Source organism: Haliotis rubra, unplaced genomic scaffold, assembly GCF_003918875.1.
Source record: "Haliotis rubra isolate DU_JTF1 unplaced genomic scaffold, ASM391887v1 Scf541, whole genome shotgun sequence".
In the NCBI taxonomy this organism is placed as follows: domain Eukaryota; kingdom Metazoa; phylum Mollusca; class Gastropoda; order Lepetellida; family Haliotidae; genus Haliotis; species Haliotis rubra.
This window is the reverse complement of record NW_025767237.1, coordinates 429,071-446,785: the sequence shown is the minus strand read 5'-3', so window position 1 is coordinate 446,785 and position 17,715 is coordinate 429,071. Positions and strand designations below refer to the sequence as shown.

Genomic DNA, 17,715 nt, shown 5'->3' with positions numbered 1-17,715 from the left:
TTACACAAACAGCATGGACAGTAATCTGTTATAACAACAGACTTTAATCAGGAAACCCCTTGAACAATGTCAGATGTCACTACCACAACATAATGTCATTACCGCAACAGTTAAATCTGTTGTGGTAATGACTGTTGCGGTAATGACATTTTCACAGAAATTATGGCCCTACTCAGCTTCATGCATTTCGCCACCTCCATGAAATCCATGTTAGTTACCTTAAACAGGGATACTCTACAACAGGGCCTTATATAGTCTCCCTGCCTTAAACCACTTCTAATCACACTGAAAAGTGTTTGCATTTGTATTCACTGGAGGTTTCGGATTCCAGACTGTGTGGTAATGACAATGAATATACATACTCTGTTCACTGACTCGGTTTATATTGAAATTGGACATTTTCTACTCTCCACTAGGACAAGCAGCCAGCATGTCTCCCAGTTTTCCCGCCTTTTAAACTTCAGCCCATGTGATCATGGAACTAGAGCTACCTCCTTTTTTTCACAGGGACCAGCTAACTGGGCTGTTGCGGTAATGACGTTATTTGGGACAATGCTGTTTTTATAAAATAATAAAAGGTCTTACTAAGCACTTTGAGCAATGGACTCTACAGGTTTGGGACATATTGAAAAAGCAGCGTATTATATCAAAATGATCAAATTAATATAAATGTTTCTTGATTTTATTTTATTGGTATATAATATTCATTTTTGCATTTTTAAGAAATTTACTTAAATTTTAAGAAATATATTTTTCAGAAAAATGTCACTGGGACATGGGTTTGCCCGTTGCAACAGTTAGAATGAGGATTTTAAAGTGTAAGCACTTATTATATAAGGATATATCAAAGCTTGAAACAGATTTGTATTGCTTGAGTGTATCGCCACCGCCTGTTGGCTAAAGCGCTTAGCGTGCGGCGCTTACCAACAGCGGTACCAGTTTTATGTTCAACTTCCGCCTTGTAAAGGGAATAATGAAGGGGATTCCCCTTTTCCTTTTCTTGTGATCGTATTTTTCCGGCAATCTTCGACAACATGGATTTATTCAAAATGAAAGCTTATAACTGAAACGAAGTTATTTGAACTGGAACGGCTTGCAGTGTGTTTAAAAGATTAAGGAATCTATCATTGATCATATCAAATAATTGAAATGAAATGCATATTTACCCCCCATGTTAACATTCAAGTTGCATCAACAAGTTTTGAATAATTATCAATTTCGTATTAAAAAGACCAATCCGGAATATATATACTCTGAAACGGGAATTTCACGAAAGTAGATGGGGCCATTTTGGCCTGGGAGGAAGAAGGAATTACTGTTTTCAAAATGTGGGGAAAAAACAGAAATAGCTGAGAATCAGGTGACTTTAACGTTTCCTTTGCGTATTTCAATGTTTACTTTATCATACAGCACACACAAGAAATCGTGTTTATGAAAGATTAATACGTAATACGTTCGTTCAGGGGAGACGGTGTTTTCGTAGGCTGAACCAGTAGAAAGACTTCCTTACGTACCCCCCGCCTATTTTAGTGATGAGCAAACACTATAGTTTAGTCTATAGTTCATAGTTAAAAATTAGGTGGGGGATACGTAAGAAACTCTTACCCTCTACCACGTCTACTGCTACTTCTCTGCTGGTCTGCGTAGTTGAATATTGATAATTGATGCTTTTGTCATCACTGATCATCCTTAAGAAAGAAAACCATATTTTTTATTGATTTTTATTGTCCATATATCTCATGTGAAAAATCCTACAAAAATGGCACCGTCAGGACCCCAAGAAACAAACAAAACAGAAAAAGTGACAACCGTACATAAAATATTCACTTTTGGTGGAAAAAATGAAATCTTTAAGTCTCAAATGTGTCCTTATCAATGCTGATTGGTGGGAACAAAATTTAAGGTCAAGGGTGTTCATAGTGATTTCATAAATAGAAAAATAGAGGAGAAAAAATAGCCGGAAATGGATGAAATTCTCCCAAAATATCCATGAATGTCTTTGCACTCAGTATGTCAACCACAAATTCAAAGAAGTGTTAAAGGAACTAAGTGGAAGATATGTTTTTATTCAATAGTTGCATATGCAGTGAGTGAGAGTACAAGTTTCCTGTCTTGTGTAATATGTTGCAGTCATCAGTGGTTATCATTATGATACCGTTGGTCTGTTTAGTTTAGTCTAGCCCTACTTGATGATAAATCTCTGATGTAGGGAATGTATAACGATTTTGATGATCATTTAATCAGTGAAAATTATGTGTAATATCCCACAAGTATGTAATACCTTGTCTGTCAGTCCGTCTGTCCCGTCCGTCCGTCTGTGATTCATTTCGTTTCCAGGGCAGAACTTGAAAACCGTTCATTATTTCTTTCTGAAACTTTGTATGCATCAGCCAAGTACTGAAGTGGTGCCTTTTGATATTTTCAGAATACTAAAATTTTATTTCAATGGCTAGACTTAGAATTGATTCCGGGTAAGGGTTTGTTTGTGGATCAGAAACATGATCTTAGGATTTATGTGGAACTGGAGGGATGGTCATCTTCTGATGATTCTTCTTGTCACATTGATAAAATAACTACATGTACTTTTAAAACAAATATAAAATATATATACTAAATACAAACTCATGTGAAATTAAATGATATGGTAGAATTACAAAGACAGACAGGCCATGGGCTCTAAATAGACAAAGGCTGATCCTTTTATATTTTTGCATTCAGATTTTCCCAATTTGTTTCATTTGCAAATTGTCTAATTTTTGGGACTGAACGACCCTTTCTCATTGAAAAAGCTACAATATCTTTTACAAAATCACACAGATTAGCAAGGGGTTTTAGGTTTCAAAGGTAGGTAACTCGATCGATCGATTTTTATGTAAAACCAGGGATTATCTACAACGTTATATAGTCTCCCTGGTAAAACGCATGTAACTTCTTATCATATTTATGAATGTATTTTGGGCCAGTGGCCTATTACTGAATAAAATGTCTGTCTGTCTGTCTGTCTGTCTGTCTGTCTGTAACTCGATCATGAAATTGATAAAAATGCAGACCACATGTGAAAGTCACCCATTCTGAATTTGTTTTAAAAATGCCTTTGTCACTTGAAAAATATATCTTAAGGTATGAGTTAAGTATATACTTTTTTCTTTAAAAATAGGAAGTTTCATTAGTGTAATAACAAAGTTTCCCCCAAACATCCAATTTTCAAAAACATATTTCATCATAACAAAACCATTAAACCAAGTCTAGCTCTAAATATAGCTATTACACATCTTCCATTTACCACAGCCTGTAGTGCACATACTATTTCCCATCTTTGTAGAAGGGATTTGCTTCAAATCAACGTAAACTGAGGGTACCCTCATGACCTGGGTTTCAGCCCTAACTGACTGAGGTCGGGATGAGTTATCCGCCCTTACCTTGAGCTCCACTGGGGCGAAAAAGTCCAAATACTTTTTGTAAAAATTCCAGTCAAGTAACATTAAGTTATCACTGAGTTTGCAACTAGCTGGGTTATGGTATTATTTGTACTTTAATTAATGTAACAATGTGATGATCATACACAATAACAGTATTAACAATAATATCTATGTGTCTGGGACGCCCATTTTGTAGTCCAGGACCCCTGAAAATTAAGAATATGAGTCCCAGGGACCCTCAAATATAGGACTCGAGGTAAATCCCTGAGTACAACTGTTCATGCACTTTCATCAATTCTCTGCCAGGTGTACATGCGTGGCTAAATCTCAGATTCCCTATGTTCAGAACTTTGCTTTCTCAGAATCAGTAGTTAACATAAGTTGTATTACTACACCAACTTCTAAATGCCTTTGAAGAATGTTAACATAAGTTATTGAACAATTGTAAACAATGAGAGTGTGTGTCAAGAAATACCTCATCAGCACTGTTCACTGCATATGAATATGTATCATGATTAATAATACAAATACTTCTAAATCCTAATTGTCCAATGTCCAGTCGTCTCACAACTGGGACAGTTCACATTGAGAAAGGGTGCTTCAGAAAATGACTGATATCTTCTGTATTTTAGAATCTGGATAAATGTCAGTACCATATGAAATTTCCAGGATTGAATGCCCACCCAAACCTGAACATTTAAAAGCATGAAGTCGCAATGCAATTTTAGAAAGTGATCAAATATAACGTGTTGCATCTAAAAACATGTTATATTTATCTTCTGTATTACTATTATATTCAGCACGACTTCCATACACATGGTGTTCGACCTGCACCACACTGGACATTCCTCCAGCACTCAGAGATTTGTATACAACTTATTTACTGTTGACTGCCAATTCATTTACCTATGTTGGATGATGTTGATGGTGCTGTTATGTTTCAGAAAATAAAAATGGAACGTCTCCCTAATTTCCACCCGGTTGATCAGTCGGAGCCAACTCAACATCAGGTTGTTACGGCAACCGGGGAGAGTTCATGTCTGTATGGGAATGAACACCATGGCAATGAACTTCAAATTGGAATTGGTAAGATTTATTTAGTTAATCCTAATACTTGGAATTGGTAAGATTTATTTAGTTAATCCTAATGCAGAATATTTAATATCAAAATATCTTTCAGTATTGACATGTTTTGATGCTTTGTGTTGAAGAATTAGGCACAATGTGCATTTTTTACTGTTTATTTGTCAAGTATTCTTTGTGATGTTTTTTTTACGATGTTTACTTTTATTCCCAAGGGGGCTCTGATGGTCCAGATCTGGAGTTTGCAGAGTATGAAAGCTTTCCTGCAAAAAAACCCAGTCTTGCCAAAGCCTTATCAGGCAAGGCTATTAGAGACATCATCAGACCTGCCAAGTTCAAGGCACCTGAAATAGATGTGAGCAGTGGTATTGTGTCCCAAACCCTGAACATAGAGCATGTCAGTCTCCATGGCAACAAGAAGAAGCAAAACGTCAAAGATGCTCCAGAAGAGCTTGGATCCAACACAACTGAGAACTTGAACATCCAGCTGAGACAAGAAGCTTGGCTTGATGCCATTATCCGCAATGGCAAGGCCAACAAGGGAGGTAATCATCGTGGAGTCCGGATGGAAAGTTATATCCCCGACAATTTCAAACAGTTTGGTTTGTACGAGGACAATTTTGATGACTTCAGCCACCTCGACTCTCGATACTATGATGAATACATGAACGGGTAAGAGAATCACAACCCACAGTCTGTCTGCTAGAGCTGTCAGGGTAAACGTTTGCTGAGATGTTCAAATTTCTGTCTCATCTCTCAGTTAATTTTAGGTTGATTTCCTGTGTAAGAGTGAGGAAGATGAAAACTGGAGATGGTGAAGAGCGTGAGAATGATAACCCTTCAGTACATAGTGGTCATGCAGTTTTGTAGTAATCCGGGTTTATTTTGTATTAAATATCAATGTAAGTTGAAGCTGCAAGGAGTAGCAGGAATACTGGTACACTCTTCACCCTCACTTTGTCAAACATTAAACACAAACATTAAAGTCAAGTTTCTGTAAAGCAAAGACTCAATCATGTTGATGATTAGGCTGTGCTTGACACTATTGTAGGTTTGTTGTCATGGGAACAAGGAAAGCAGTGACTGGGCTGCTGAATGCGAAAGACTTGAATATCGGAACACACGGTGTGATCATTGACATGGTGAGCACTTTTCATCTTCATCTTCACCCGTGTGTGTACAGCGGAAAGCAATCTTTCACAATTGTGTAAGATGCCTGCATGTTAAGATTGACAGTTTGATATAACCATGGTAACTGTAAAATGAAATGTTATGTTTCATATAGGCAAACCTTTGTTGCATCCTTTAGTTGTGACATCATGAGGTTATACTTGTAGCTTTGGTGACTTTTACTGACATCAGTAAATTATTAGACAATAACCTTCAACGATTTACAGATGATCTAAACATATGAGAATTAGTTCCATGCTTTGGCAATAATCCCATTTGTTAGGTAACCATGGCAATGTTCATAGCATCATTTCATGAAGAAACGTGGTACTTATCTTATAAAGTTGACGTAGCTGAATGTTGGTGAAAGTTTTACACACACTGCATATCTGGTTTCCATGGAAATGTTATGATCATTGCTGTAACTCCCTTCACTGGAAACCATGGTAACAAGATTAACACTGTCATCTTACCTTGTGATTTGTTACAGAGTCTGCCACCATCTTACGATGGTCTGTTTGAGGAGGGGAAGTGTGATCAGTTCCAGGTGACTCGACATCTTGGCAACGGGTCGTTCGGTAGCGTGTCTCTCTGTCGCCATTATAGAGGACAGGAGTATGTCATGAAAGTGGTAAGTCAGGATGGGTTTTTTTTCAGATCCATAAATGTCCGTCTATCTAATGACAAAACTTTATGGATGAACAACTTCTATATTCTGATGATGCGACGTTTCGATACAGATTCTTGTATCGTTGTCAAGCAAGTATGAGTCAGACAGAAACTCATACTTGCTAAACATGCCACTCAAAGAAGTAGATCAGATCTCCTAGTCTCTCAAAATCTTCAAATTATGAAAATTGTTTCATGAAACATCCAGAGAGCTTAAACTATCCCTGGAAAGACAAATTTTGACCAAAGTTTTAAACACCCTGTACTGCCATCAGTTTGGGCTTTCCTCCCACACGTCTGATATAATATTATCCATCTGAAGTATGGTTCAACTAAATGGTGAACTCCTACAGCTGCTCTACTGAGAAGTCTGTGTGTTGATATCCTTGCAGTCAAAATGTTTTGCCGTCACAGAATTTGAAACATGATGTGATGTCATCAACTTTAGTTGTTATATGTAAAAGTATGATATACATCACGTTAACAATATATATATCACTTCTGGATGAGCTAGGACTGCTAGGACGACACCATACATGTTTCAGATCAAGGACTGCTAGGACGACACCATACATGTTTCAGATCAAGGACTGCTAGGACGACACCATACATGTTTCAGATCTAGGACTGCTAGGACGACACCATACATGTTTCAGATCAAGGACTGCTAGGACGACACCATACATGTTTCTAGATCAAGGACTGCTAGGACAACACCATACATGTTCCAGATCTTTGACTGCTAGGGACGACACCATACGTTTCAGATCATGGACTGCTAGGACGACACCATACATGTTTCAGATCAAGGGACTGCTAGGACAACACCATACATGTTTCAGATCAAGGACTGCTAGGGACGACGACCATACATGTTTCAGATCAAGGACTGCTAGGGCGACACCATACATGTTTCAGATCAAGGACTGCTAGGGCGACACCATACATGTTTCAGATCTATGACTGCTAGGTAGACACCATACATGTTTCAGATCTATGACTGCTAGGGATCGACACCATACATGTTTCATAGATTCAGATCTATGACTGCTCTAGGACTGCTAGGACGACACCATACATGTTTCAGATCAGGACATGTTTTATATCTAGATCAAGGACTGCTAGGACAACACCATACATGTTTCAGATCTAAGGACTGCTAAGACGACACCATACACATGTTTCAGATCTATGACACCATACATGTTTCAGATCTAGGACTGCTAGGACAACACCATACATGTTTCAGATCTAGGACTGCTAGGACGACACCATACATGTTTCACATCAAGGACTGCTAGGTCGACACCATACATGTTTCAGATCAAGGACTGCTAGGACAACACCATAAATGTTTCAGATCTAGGACTGCTAGGACGACACCATACATGTTTCAGATGAAGGACTGCTAGGTCGACACCATACATGTTTCTAGAGATCAAGGACTGCTAGGACAACACCATACATGTTTCAGATCTAGGACTGCTAGGGTCCATTCCATACATGTTTCAGATCTAGGACTGCTAGGCTCGACACCATACATGTTTCAGATCAAGGACTGCTAGGACGACACCATACATGTTTCAGATCAAGGACTGCTAGGACGACACCATACATGTTTCAGATCTAGGACTGCTAGGACAACACCATACATGTTTCAGATCAAGGACTGCTAGGACGACACCATACATGTTTCAGATCAAGGACTGCTAGGACGACACCATACATGTTTCAGATCTAGGACGACACCATACATGTTTCAGATCTAGGACTGCTAGGACGACACCATACATGTTTCAGATCAAGGACTGCTAGGACGACACCATACATGTTTCAGATCAAGGACTGCTAGGACAACACCATACATGTTTCAGATCAAGGACTGCTAGGACGACACCATACATGTTTCAGATCTAGGACTGCTACACCATACATGTTTCAGATCTAGGACTGCTAGGACGACACCATACATGTTTCATATCTAGGACTGCTAGGACAACACCATACATGTTTCAGATCAAGGACAGATTCAAGAAAAATGAAGTGGAAGTCTTGATGCAGCTGTCTCATCCCAGCATCACCGCTTGCCGTGGTTACATCATCCGGGATGGCGTTCATGAGATCATGATGGAGTATGGAGGTTAGATTTAGTTTCTCCACCCACCTGACTCCCCTCACCTGACTCTCCACCCACATTCAACACCTACATACTCCACCCACCTGACTCCACCCACATTCAACACCTACATACTCCACCCACCTGACTCCACCCACATTCAACACCTACATACTCCACCCACCTGACTCCACCCACATTCAACACCTACCACCTGACTGTGCCAACATTCTCCAGCCACCTGACTCCACCCACATTCAACACCTACATTCTCCACCCACATGCTCCACCCACCTGACTGTGCCCATCTGACTCCACCCACATGCTCCACCCACCTGACCGTGCCCATCTGGACACCACCCACATCCTCTCACCCACCTGACTGTGCCAACTGACATCATCCATATGCTCCACACACCTGACTCCCACCCACCTGACTCCCACCCACATTCTCTCCACCCACCTGACTGTGCCCATCTGACACCACCCACCTGACTCCACCCACATTCTCCACCCACATTCAACACCTACATTCTCCACCCACCTGACTCTACCCACCTGACTGTGCCAACATTCTCCACACACCTCCTACTCCACCCACATTCTCCAACCATCTGACTCCACCCACCTGACTGTGCCTATCTGGCTCCACCCACCTGACTGTGCCCATCTGACTCCCCCCCACATGCTCCACTCAACCTGACTGTGCCTATCTGACACCACCCACCTGACTGTGCCCATCTGACTCCACCCCACATTCTCCACCCACCTGACTCCCACCCACATTCTCCAACCATCTGGACTTCCACCCACATTCTCCACCCACCTGACTCCACCCACATGACTGCCCATCTGACTTCCACCCACATGCTCCACCCACCTGACTGTGCCCATCTGGCACCACCCACATGACTCCACCCACCTGATTCCCACCCACCTGACTTCTCACATTCAACACCTACATTCTCCACCCACCTGACTCCACCCACATTCAACACCTACATACTCCACCCACCTGACTCCACCCACATTCAACACCTACATTCTCCACCCACCTGACTCCACCCACATTCAACACCTACATTCTCCACCCACCTGACTCCACCCACCTGACTCCACCCACATTCAACACTCATATTCTCCACCCACCTGACTGTCCCATCTGACACCACCCACATGCTCCAGCCACCTGACTCCACCCACATTCTCCACCCACCTGACTCCACCCACATTCAACACCTACATTCTCCACCCACCTGACTCCACCCATTCAACACCTACATTCTCCACCCACCTGACTCCACCCACATTCTCCACCCACCTGACTGTGCCAACATTCTCCACCCACCTGACTCCACCCACATTCAACACCTACATTCTCCACCCACATGCTCCACCCACCTGACTGTGCCCATCTGACTCCACCCACATGCTCCACCCACCTGACTGTGCCCATCTGACACCACCCACATCCTCCACCCACCTGACTGTGCCCACTGACATCATCCATATGCTCCACACACCTGGACTCCACCCACCTGACTCCACCCACATTCTCCACCCACCTGACTGTGCCCATCTGACACCACCCACCTGACTCCACCCACATTCTCCACCCACATTCAACACCTACATTCTCCACCCACCTGACTGTGCCAACATTCTCCACACACCTCACTCCACCCACATTCTCCAACCATCTGACTCCACCCACCTGGACTGTGCCCATCTGGCTCCACCCACCTGACTGTGCCCATCTGACACCACCCACATCCTCCACCCACCTGACTGTGCCCATCTGACACCACCCACCTTTGACTGTGCCCATCTGACTCCACCCACATTCTCCACCCACCTGACTCCACCCACATTCTCCAACCATCTGACTCCACCCACATTCTCCACCCACCTGACTCCACCCACATGACTGCCCATCTGACTCCACCCACATGCTCCACTCCACCTGACTGTGCCCATCTGGCACCACCCACATGACTCCACCCACCTGATTCCACCAACCTGACTCCCTCACATTCAACACCTACATTCTCCACCCACCTGACTCCAGCCAACATTCTCCACACACCTCTCTCCACCTACATTCTCCACCTACCTCACTCCACCCACATTCTCCACCCATCTGACTCCACCCACATGCTCCACCCACCTGACTGTGCCCATCTGACACCACCCACATGCTCGACCCACCTGACTGTGCCCATCTGACTCCACCCACATGACTACCCACATGACTGCCCACATACTCCACCCACCTGACTCAGCCCACATTCTTGACTCACATGACTCTACTGGCATTCGCATTCTCTACCAATCTTTTTTCACACATTTTGGGGGATTAAATGTCTTGTAGGACATGTTGAGTGAGGATAGTCAGTGTCCTAGAATGTAGAATTGATACATTCATAAAATAACATTCCCTCAATCCACTTCCCATGGGTTACAGGCGAGTCGTTGAAAGTGTTTATGGATCACCACAAGACAACATACAAGCAGTTCCTGACGGATGACGTGGTTACCTCCCTTGCTCTGCAGGGTTTCTCGACTGGACTACATGAACACCACGTTCGGTATCCTACATCTGGACATCAAACGTAAGTTTCAGCAGCAGTAGTATATTTAACTCTCAAATAGTGAAGGGTTGGAACTGGTCTTCAGTAACCCATGCGTGTCATAAGAGGTGACTAACGGGATCAGGTGGTCACACTTTCATTGACGGTCATATCACAGTTGTGGGATTGTCTGGTACCACTATCGTCACTAAGATGACACGTTGTCATATCACAGTTGCTTATGCTGTTATCACTGGATTGTCTGGTACCACAAAACTATCGTAGCACTAAGATGATCGTAACTCCTATAGTTGCTCATGCTGTTATCACTGGATTGTCTGGTACCACAAAACTATCGTAGCACTAAGATGATCGTAACTCCTATAGTTGCTCATGCTGTTATCACTGGATTGTCTGGTACCACAAAACTATCGTAGCACTAAGATGATCGTAACTCCTATAGTTGCTCATGCTGTTATCACTGGATTGTCTGGTACCACAAAACTATCGTTAGCACTAAGCACTCCTAAGATGATCACTAACTCCAATACTTTAACATAGACTTAAGATTGTCGTAGGGTCTGCCACAAAATTGTCGTAGGGCTACGATCGCTTTGAGGAACGGAGCCCTGAACCGGTCTTCAACAACCCATGTTTGTCATAAGAGCTGACTCGCGGGATCAAGGGGTCTGACTTGGTTGACACGTGTCATCGCATCCCAGTTGCGTAGACCGATGCTCATAAAGCTGAGTGCGGCTTTAATCAACAAACAAATATTGAAGTCTCCAGTCAGCAGTGTTCGAGTTGTATCGAAACAGTCTGCGATAGACAACCCAGTGGTATCCACCTGTCATTATGAGCAATGCATGTCCCAATGTAGCAATGTGTCAAAAGAGCATACCCACAGGACAGTATTGCTTCATACGCCAAGCAGCAGAGAGTTGGAACAAGTTCAGTAACCTTGGACAGAACATTAAATCCTGTTTCACCTCACGTGACAAAGTGGCCATCACTTACATAAACTGATATACAGTCAAACCTTTGTCATTAACAAATTCATTATCTTAATTCCATTCTGGGTGATATTTTCAGCTGAGAATGTTTGCATCAAGTTGGACCCAGTCACCCTGAAGCTGACAGACTTTGGGACGAGCAAGACTCCCCAGCAACTGGTTACGTTTGATGGCTGGACCCCAGAGTACATGAGTCCCGAAGCCGTGTGGGCTCGTGCTGACTTCCAAAATGCCCAACGTCCCGAAGAATTTTCGCCTGGAACTGTCGGGCAAGGCTGACGTCTTCTCCTTTGCTCTGACCGTCTGCTTCATGCTGACAGGAAACCACACAGTAGCAGCTCTGTGGCCGCCAGGCTTCACGATGGATAAACTCCCAGAGTGGAGAGGACAGTACATTCAACATGTGAGTCTCTCGGGCGGTGTTAGTTGGCGGGGAAAGTACATTCAACATGTGAGTCTCTTGGCCGGTGTTAGTTGGCAGGGCCAGTACATTCAACATGTGGGTCTCGGCGGTGTTAGTTGGCGGGGACAGTACATTCAACATGTGAGTCTCTCGGCCGGTGTTAGTTGGCGGGGACAGTACATTCAACATGTGGGTCTCTCAGCCGATGTTAGTTGGCGGGGACAGTACATTCAACATGTGAGTCTCTCGGCAAGTGTTAGTTGGCGGGGACAGGCGGGGGGGTTGTAGAGGTGTTATGTGATCAATCTACCATCCACTGACATAATATAAAATGTGTATCACAATACTGTTCTATCACATATTTCAAAATCATATCTCTGTATAAGCAGATGAAAAATGAGAATTGAAATTATGTAATTTAGACTGACTGACTGACTTTGTTTTTACGCTGCTTTTAGCAATATTCCAGCAACATCACGGCGGGGAACACCAGAAATGGGCTTCACACATTGTACCCATGTGGGGATTCGAACCCGGGTCTTCGGCGTGACGAGTCAACGCTTTAACCATTAGGCTACCCCACTGCCCATGTAATTTAGAAATAAGAAACTGAATCCTATGATCTAAAAACAAAACTATTTCCAGTCGGCTTCGCGTATATAGTATGTCTATTAGTATTGTCTTTCAACACAAGCTTGAAACATTTGGGAAGTGGTTGTAGCCATTCCTGCAGAAATGAGACCGATAGATTAATCCCTGTAGAGGTGGTGGATCAATCAATCAGTCCCATCCATCCATCCATCATTCCATCTATCCAACCCGTGAAGGTCCGGGTCAGAATGAACCTTCAGTAACTCATGCTTGTCGTAAGAGGCGACTAACAGGATCAGGTGGTCAGGCTCGCTGGTTTGGTTGACACATGTCATTGGTTCCCAATTGCACAGATCGATGCTCATGCTGTTGATTACTGGATTGTCTGGTCCAGACTCGATTGTTTACAGGCCGCCACCATATAGCTGGAATATTGCTGAGTGTGGCTTAAAACTAAACTCACTCACTCCATCTATCAATGTCATTTTGTGTTTCAACAGTTGGCCCTTAACTCCAGCTTTATCCAGAAACTGGCAGTCAAGGATGAGTGGCCCAAAGAGATGCGTGACCTCTTGACAGCGGCCTTGGAAGGAAACCATGTTAACCGATTTAGTGCCAAAGAGGCATGCACCTTCTTGAAGAACCAGTCCATCCCTCAGCCCGGTAAGCAAGAGTTATCTTTCCTTTACTCAGAGATTATTTTTAGATTGCTGAAAATCTATTAATGTATGCGTGGAAGTTGTGGAATAGACCCCTTGCGTCCCTTGGTAACCCCAATCAGAAGTCTCCTGTCAAAGGTCATTACATTAAACAGATAGTAAACCTTATATCGACCTTGGCAGTTGAGCTTCCTGATTGGTCAGTCATCTGGCCTGACAGTACTGGTGCCTTGATGTCACAATTGAATCATCCGAGAGTGGCTAGTGATTATGATTTTATAAATATTAATTTAATTTTATATGATATTACTCGTTTGTTCATCCTTTAATTGTTCCTTCCTTTATTTGTTTATTCTGACATACATTTCTGTTTTACATTTTTATCTGTTATAAATATTGTCCCTCCAGTGAACATTCCCTGCATGTTGAACCCTGGGTCTCCGAGCGCCAACCTGCCGACATCGGAGTCGCTGTACGAGCAGCCCCTTTCACCCCTCGACGTCAGCCTGTCACATGGAGGAGGGGGCAAGGACATCAAGAACCAGCTTCGCCGCAAAATCCGGCTCAAGTCAGCCAAGCCGTACCAGCGCCAGCCTGGCGAAGAGGCTCTCCCCCGAAACCAGACATGGAGAAGATGTCAGACGGGCTTCCCGTGTTTCATATTCTGCTGTAACATGGGAGAAAGAAGTTCTGTACCATTCCTTATCACAGGGATGTAAACAAAATGTGTAAACAAAACTGTAAACAACTGTTGTGGACATGCAGCCGTCTCAGTATGGAATGGTCCGTTAGCTGAATCTAGGCTGGTCCAGGTCTCATTATCCATGGACCAGAGGAGCTGACCATGGACCCCGACCAAGTCAACAATGTGTTGACTGGAGTAGATACTGAAATGGCTGCTTGTCTATGAGACACATATCACTCACACATCAGACACAACAACAACCTACACACAGAGACGTGAAGGCACACATGTGGCATCTATAGACGCATGCACAGACACACATGGGAACACACACTGAAACACACATGCATGTGCACATCACATACTTACAAAAACACATACATTCCATGCAGTTACACCTCCACTTGTTCAGTCACACATCCACACACACACCATTTTAAAGTGCTTTTTATAAAAGTCTTAGTTGACCAAGTCAAGATTTTATTAGTGCTTCATATCAATATATTTTTAATGATCATTTTTTTCCATTGGAAGTAAAGCATCATCTGACGAGATTCATGTAATATTTTCTAATAAATGTTGATATTTTGGTGAAATTTGTTTGAAGACATCGTGACGAGAATTGTAAAATATGAGCCAGGCTCAATGAAGTTTTGATTGTGTCATTATTTGGATTAACACTTAAGATCATGTAAATCGCAGGATATCAATGTTAACAGTTTGAAATGATCATGTTTTGTACATCTGTAACCCTATCTGTGTTTCTGTCTTTTTCCCCTCTTGTATTTCATTTCTTGTTTTTTGTTTCTGGAGCAACTGTCTCATGCATTCACAGTCAACAAGGCAGAAAACAACTCTTGGCCTATTTATTGTTATATTTAAAGGCCAAGTTTAGAATAATATTGTGAGTTTTAAGTCACTTTCAAAAACATTCTGCTGTTGGAATCGGTACAAATTAAAGAAATAACCGAAAAAAGGGTATTGACCGCGCCATGGACACTTTTATTCCTTGGTTAAAGAACAAATGCAAATTCCAAGCTTAAGGGAATGTTAAAAAAAATAATATTTTTACTTTTATTATAAAGTAAATATTTTTCAAAGTGTGATAGTATTTTTAAAAACAGTAGAAATGGCATAAGAAAAAATAAAAAAGATATTGAAAGTATTGAAACAACAGATAAAGAAAACAAAACATTTCTCCCCAAAAAGAAAAACAATTCATAAAATGAATTCAAAATGTTCAGTAATGGTAAAAGCATTAAAAAAATAGATAACTGATTTGGCACTATCATGTGCATGTGTAGTTGGCAGAAACTGTGTTGGTGAACAGCCTTGTTGTGTGAGAGTGTGAGACAACTGCCTCCTATCCTACTTACTGTCCTCATGTAACCGGCAGCATGTTGAGAAATGTACAGGGAAGGAGATTTCCTGGACTGTTTGGGAATGTTAGTCACAAGAAATCATCATTGAGAGTTGCAAAGAAGAGAGCAATTCCTAACCATTGTTTTAACATTTGTAAAAAAGAAACCCATCTTGTTGAACAAAGTTTTATAAAGGGTCTGTTACCCATTTAGGGAGCAGTTCAAAGGTTCTGTTTCAAATAAAACTTACGTCCTTGACTTGTGAGACATCTCACTGACAATAACAGTTACTGTTTAAAAAGTTTACATGCTCAAAATATTTGTTTAAAACAAGGGAAGCCCACTTTGCTAAGTTTAACCTACAGGTAAAAATCTTGAGCATAGATGTTGTTCACTCGCAAGGTTAACATAAAGTTGACCGTTAATTTCATTGTATTCAAATCTGATAAGCCTCCACATTCTAGGTATTAAAAGAACTATGTATTTGATATTAAACATATGAACTGCTCCCTGCGTTGTTTCTCATTACAAGCTGATATTTTGATCATGATTATATAGAGACAAGGACAGACTGTTGCCTTTCTTGTAGCTTGTGTTATATAGGCATGTTTTGTGTTATATAGGCATGTTTTGTAGTTTAGGTTATTGTTTAAGGAATTGTGTTTTGGCAGTGTAACACTATTATGGAATTATAACAGTGTTATGGAATTGACCATTGATTTGATGTTTGTTGAAAGGCTTGTATGTGAGATATTCTGCCCAGTTAAAGCCTGGTATATCAAACTGTAATCAAAACCAAGGCAATATAAGTAATAGTTACCAAACCTGTTAAATTTGAGTTTTTTAAAAATGAAAAGTAAACATGCCTTTGTTACAATTTTGTACAAGTATCTCACTATGTTTTTCATGGTCATTTCGTTCCATGCATAATATTTCAGCTAATCAGTATGTCCTTATTACATCTTTTTGTGCTTACAAGTACATGTAGATGAACTGTTCATTCTGATGCAGTAGCAGTCGTCAAAGTCTTGCAGAGTTGTTTCCTTCCTTGACCGAATCCACTTCGCCCCTCTCAAACCCAATGTTACAACAGGGACAGTAAACATCTTCCCTCAAGCATTAAGATTTTTAGTGAAATACTGATAAAGTGTGGGGAAACAGTCCTACAGTTAGCTCTGAAAATCACTAATTCTGTGTTAAAGACCTGCTCCATCACATGCTGCATGTACAGGTTTCAAATGTTTATCTCTTAACTAACTCAATTGGGATAGGGTTTGTAATATGCCAGCCTCAGAATGACTGTTCTCCTACATCTTCTGTAGATCTATCTATCCGTAGTTAATGTTGTTTGTACTGTAAATCTATGCTTGTTAAGTTGTCAATAAATTGATTTTGCCAGTCCTCTTTGGAACTTGTTTGAAGATGAACTTTCTCAGACAATATATTAGGCATGTGATGAAATTGTTAAATTCTTTCCAACTGCAGACAGATTTGTTGTAAAATTCAGTATTAAAGAAAAAATGTACTCAGTGCCCTTGACTCACATTGTCTGAATACTGTAATTGTTCTGTGTATCTGTTTGAAAAAAAAAAAAAACCATTAAGAAATGTATCCCGTTTTGAGTACTTGTTGAAGAAAAAGAAAACATTAGGAAAGTTTTACTGTTTTGTATCTCTGTTTGAGAAAATATGAAAACATTCGGAAATTTATGCTGTTTAGTGCATGTTTGAAGAAAAAACTAGACATTACAAAATTTATCATGTTTTGTGTATCTGAAAAAAAGAAAACCTACTATTGTTGTTGTTTTGTTTTTTTTAATTAAAAAATGCCTTGCTGCTTCAAATAAACTTGCTTCTTGCTTATGCGAGTGTTGTGGTTTTTTGTTAGTTCAGTGGTTTCCTGTAGACCAGTTGGTTGAGCATAGTGTACCACCTTTTGTGAGTGTTAGTTGTCAGAGTTATCCCACTTTGTTGGGT

At 41.4% G+C, this 17,715-nt stretch overlaps 1 protein-coding gene and 1 long non-coding RNA gene across 2 annotated transcripts; one reads left to right on the top strand and one right to left on the bottom strand.

The window, feature by feature from the left end:
• The first annotated feature begins 1,252 nt into the window (after positions 1-1,252).
• Positions 1,253-17,598, top strand: LOC124253494. Its single transcript, XM_046687293.1, has 10 exons — positions 1,253-1,360; positions 4,364-4,505; positions 4,718-5,174; positions 5,554-5,644; positions 6,163-6,303; positions 8,358-8,481; positions 10,922-11,069; positions 12,120-12,443; positions 13,535-13,697; positions 14,102-17,598. The coding sequence occupies exons 1-8, from the start codon at positions 1,280-1,282 to the stop codon at positions 12,121-12,123; spliced, it is 1,188 nt and encodes a 395-aa protein (XP_046543249.1). The 5' UTR covers positions 1,253-1,279; the 3' UTR covers positions 12,124-12,443; positions 13,535-13,697; positions 14,102-17,598.
• Positions 8,532-10,521, bottom strand: LOC124253495. Its single transcript, XR_006892223.1, has 3 exons — positions 10,490-10,521; positions 9,456-9,566; positions 8,532-8,664 (listed from the first exon to the last, which is right to left on the bottom strand). It is a non-coding gene; the product is annotated as an uncharacterized LOC124253495 (long non-coding RNA).
• Positions 17,599-17,715: the final 117 nt, after the last annotated feature.

Excerpts from the sequence above, each read along its gene's own strand:
- LOC124253494 (XM_046687293.1), top strand. The coding sequence starts at position 1,280 with ATGGGGCCATTTTGGCCTGGGAGGAAGAAGGAATTACTGTTTTCAAAA. Across the intron at positions 5,175-5,553 it reads TATGATGAATACATGAACGG|GTTTGTTGTCATGGGAACAA; the intron begins GTAAGAGAATCA and ends ACACTATTGTAG. Across the intron at positions 5,645-6,162 it reads ACGGTGTGATCATTGACATG|AGTCTGCCACCATCTTACGA; the intron begins GTGAGCACTTTT and ends GATTTGTTACAG.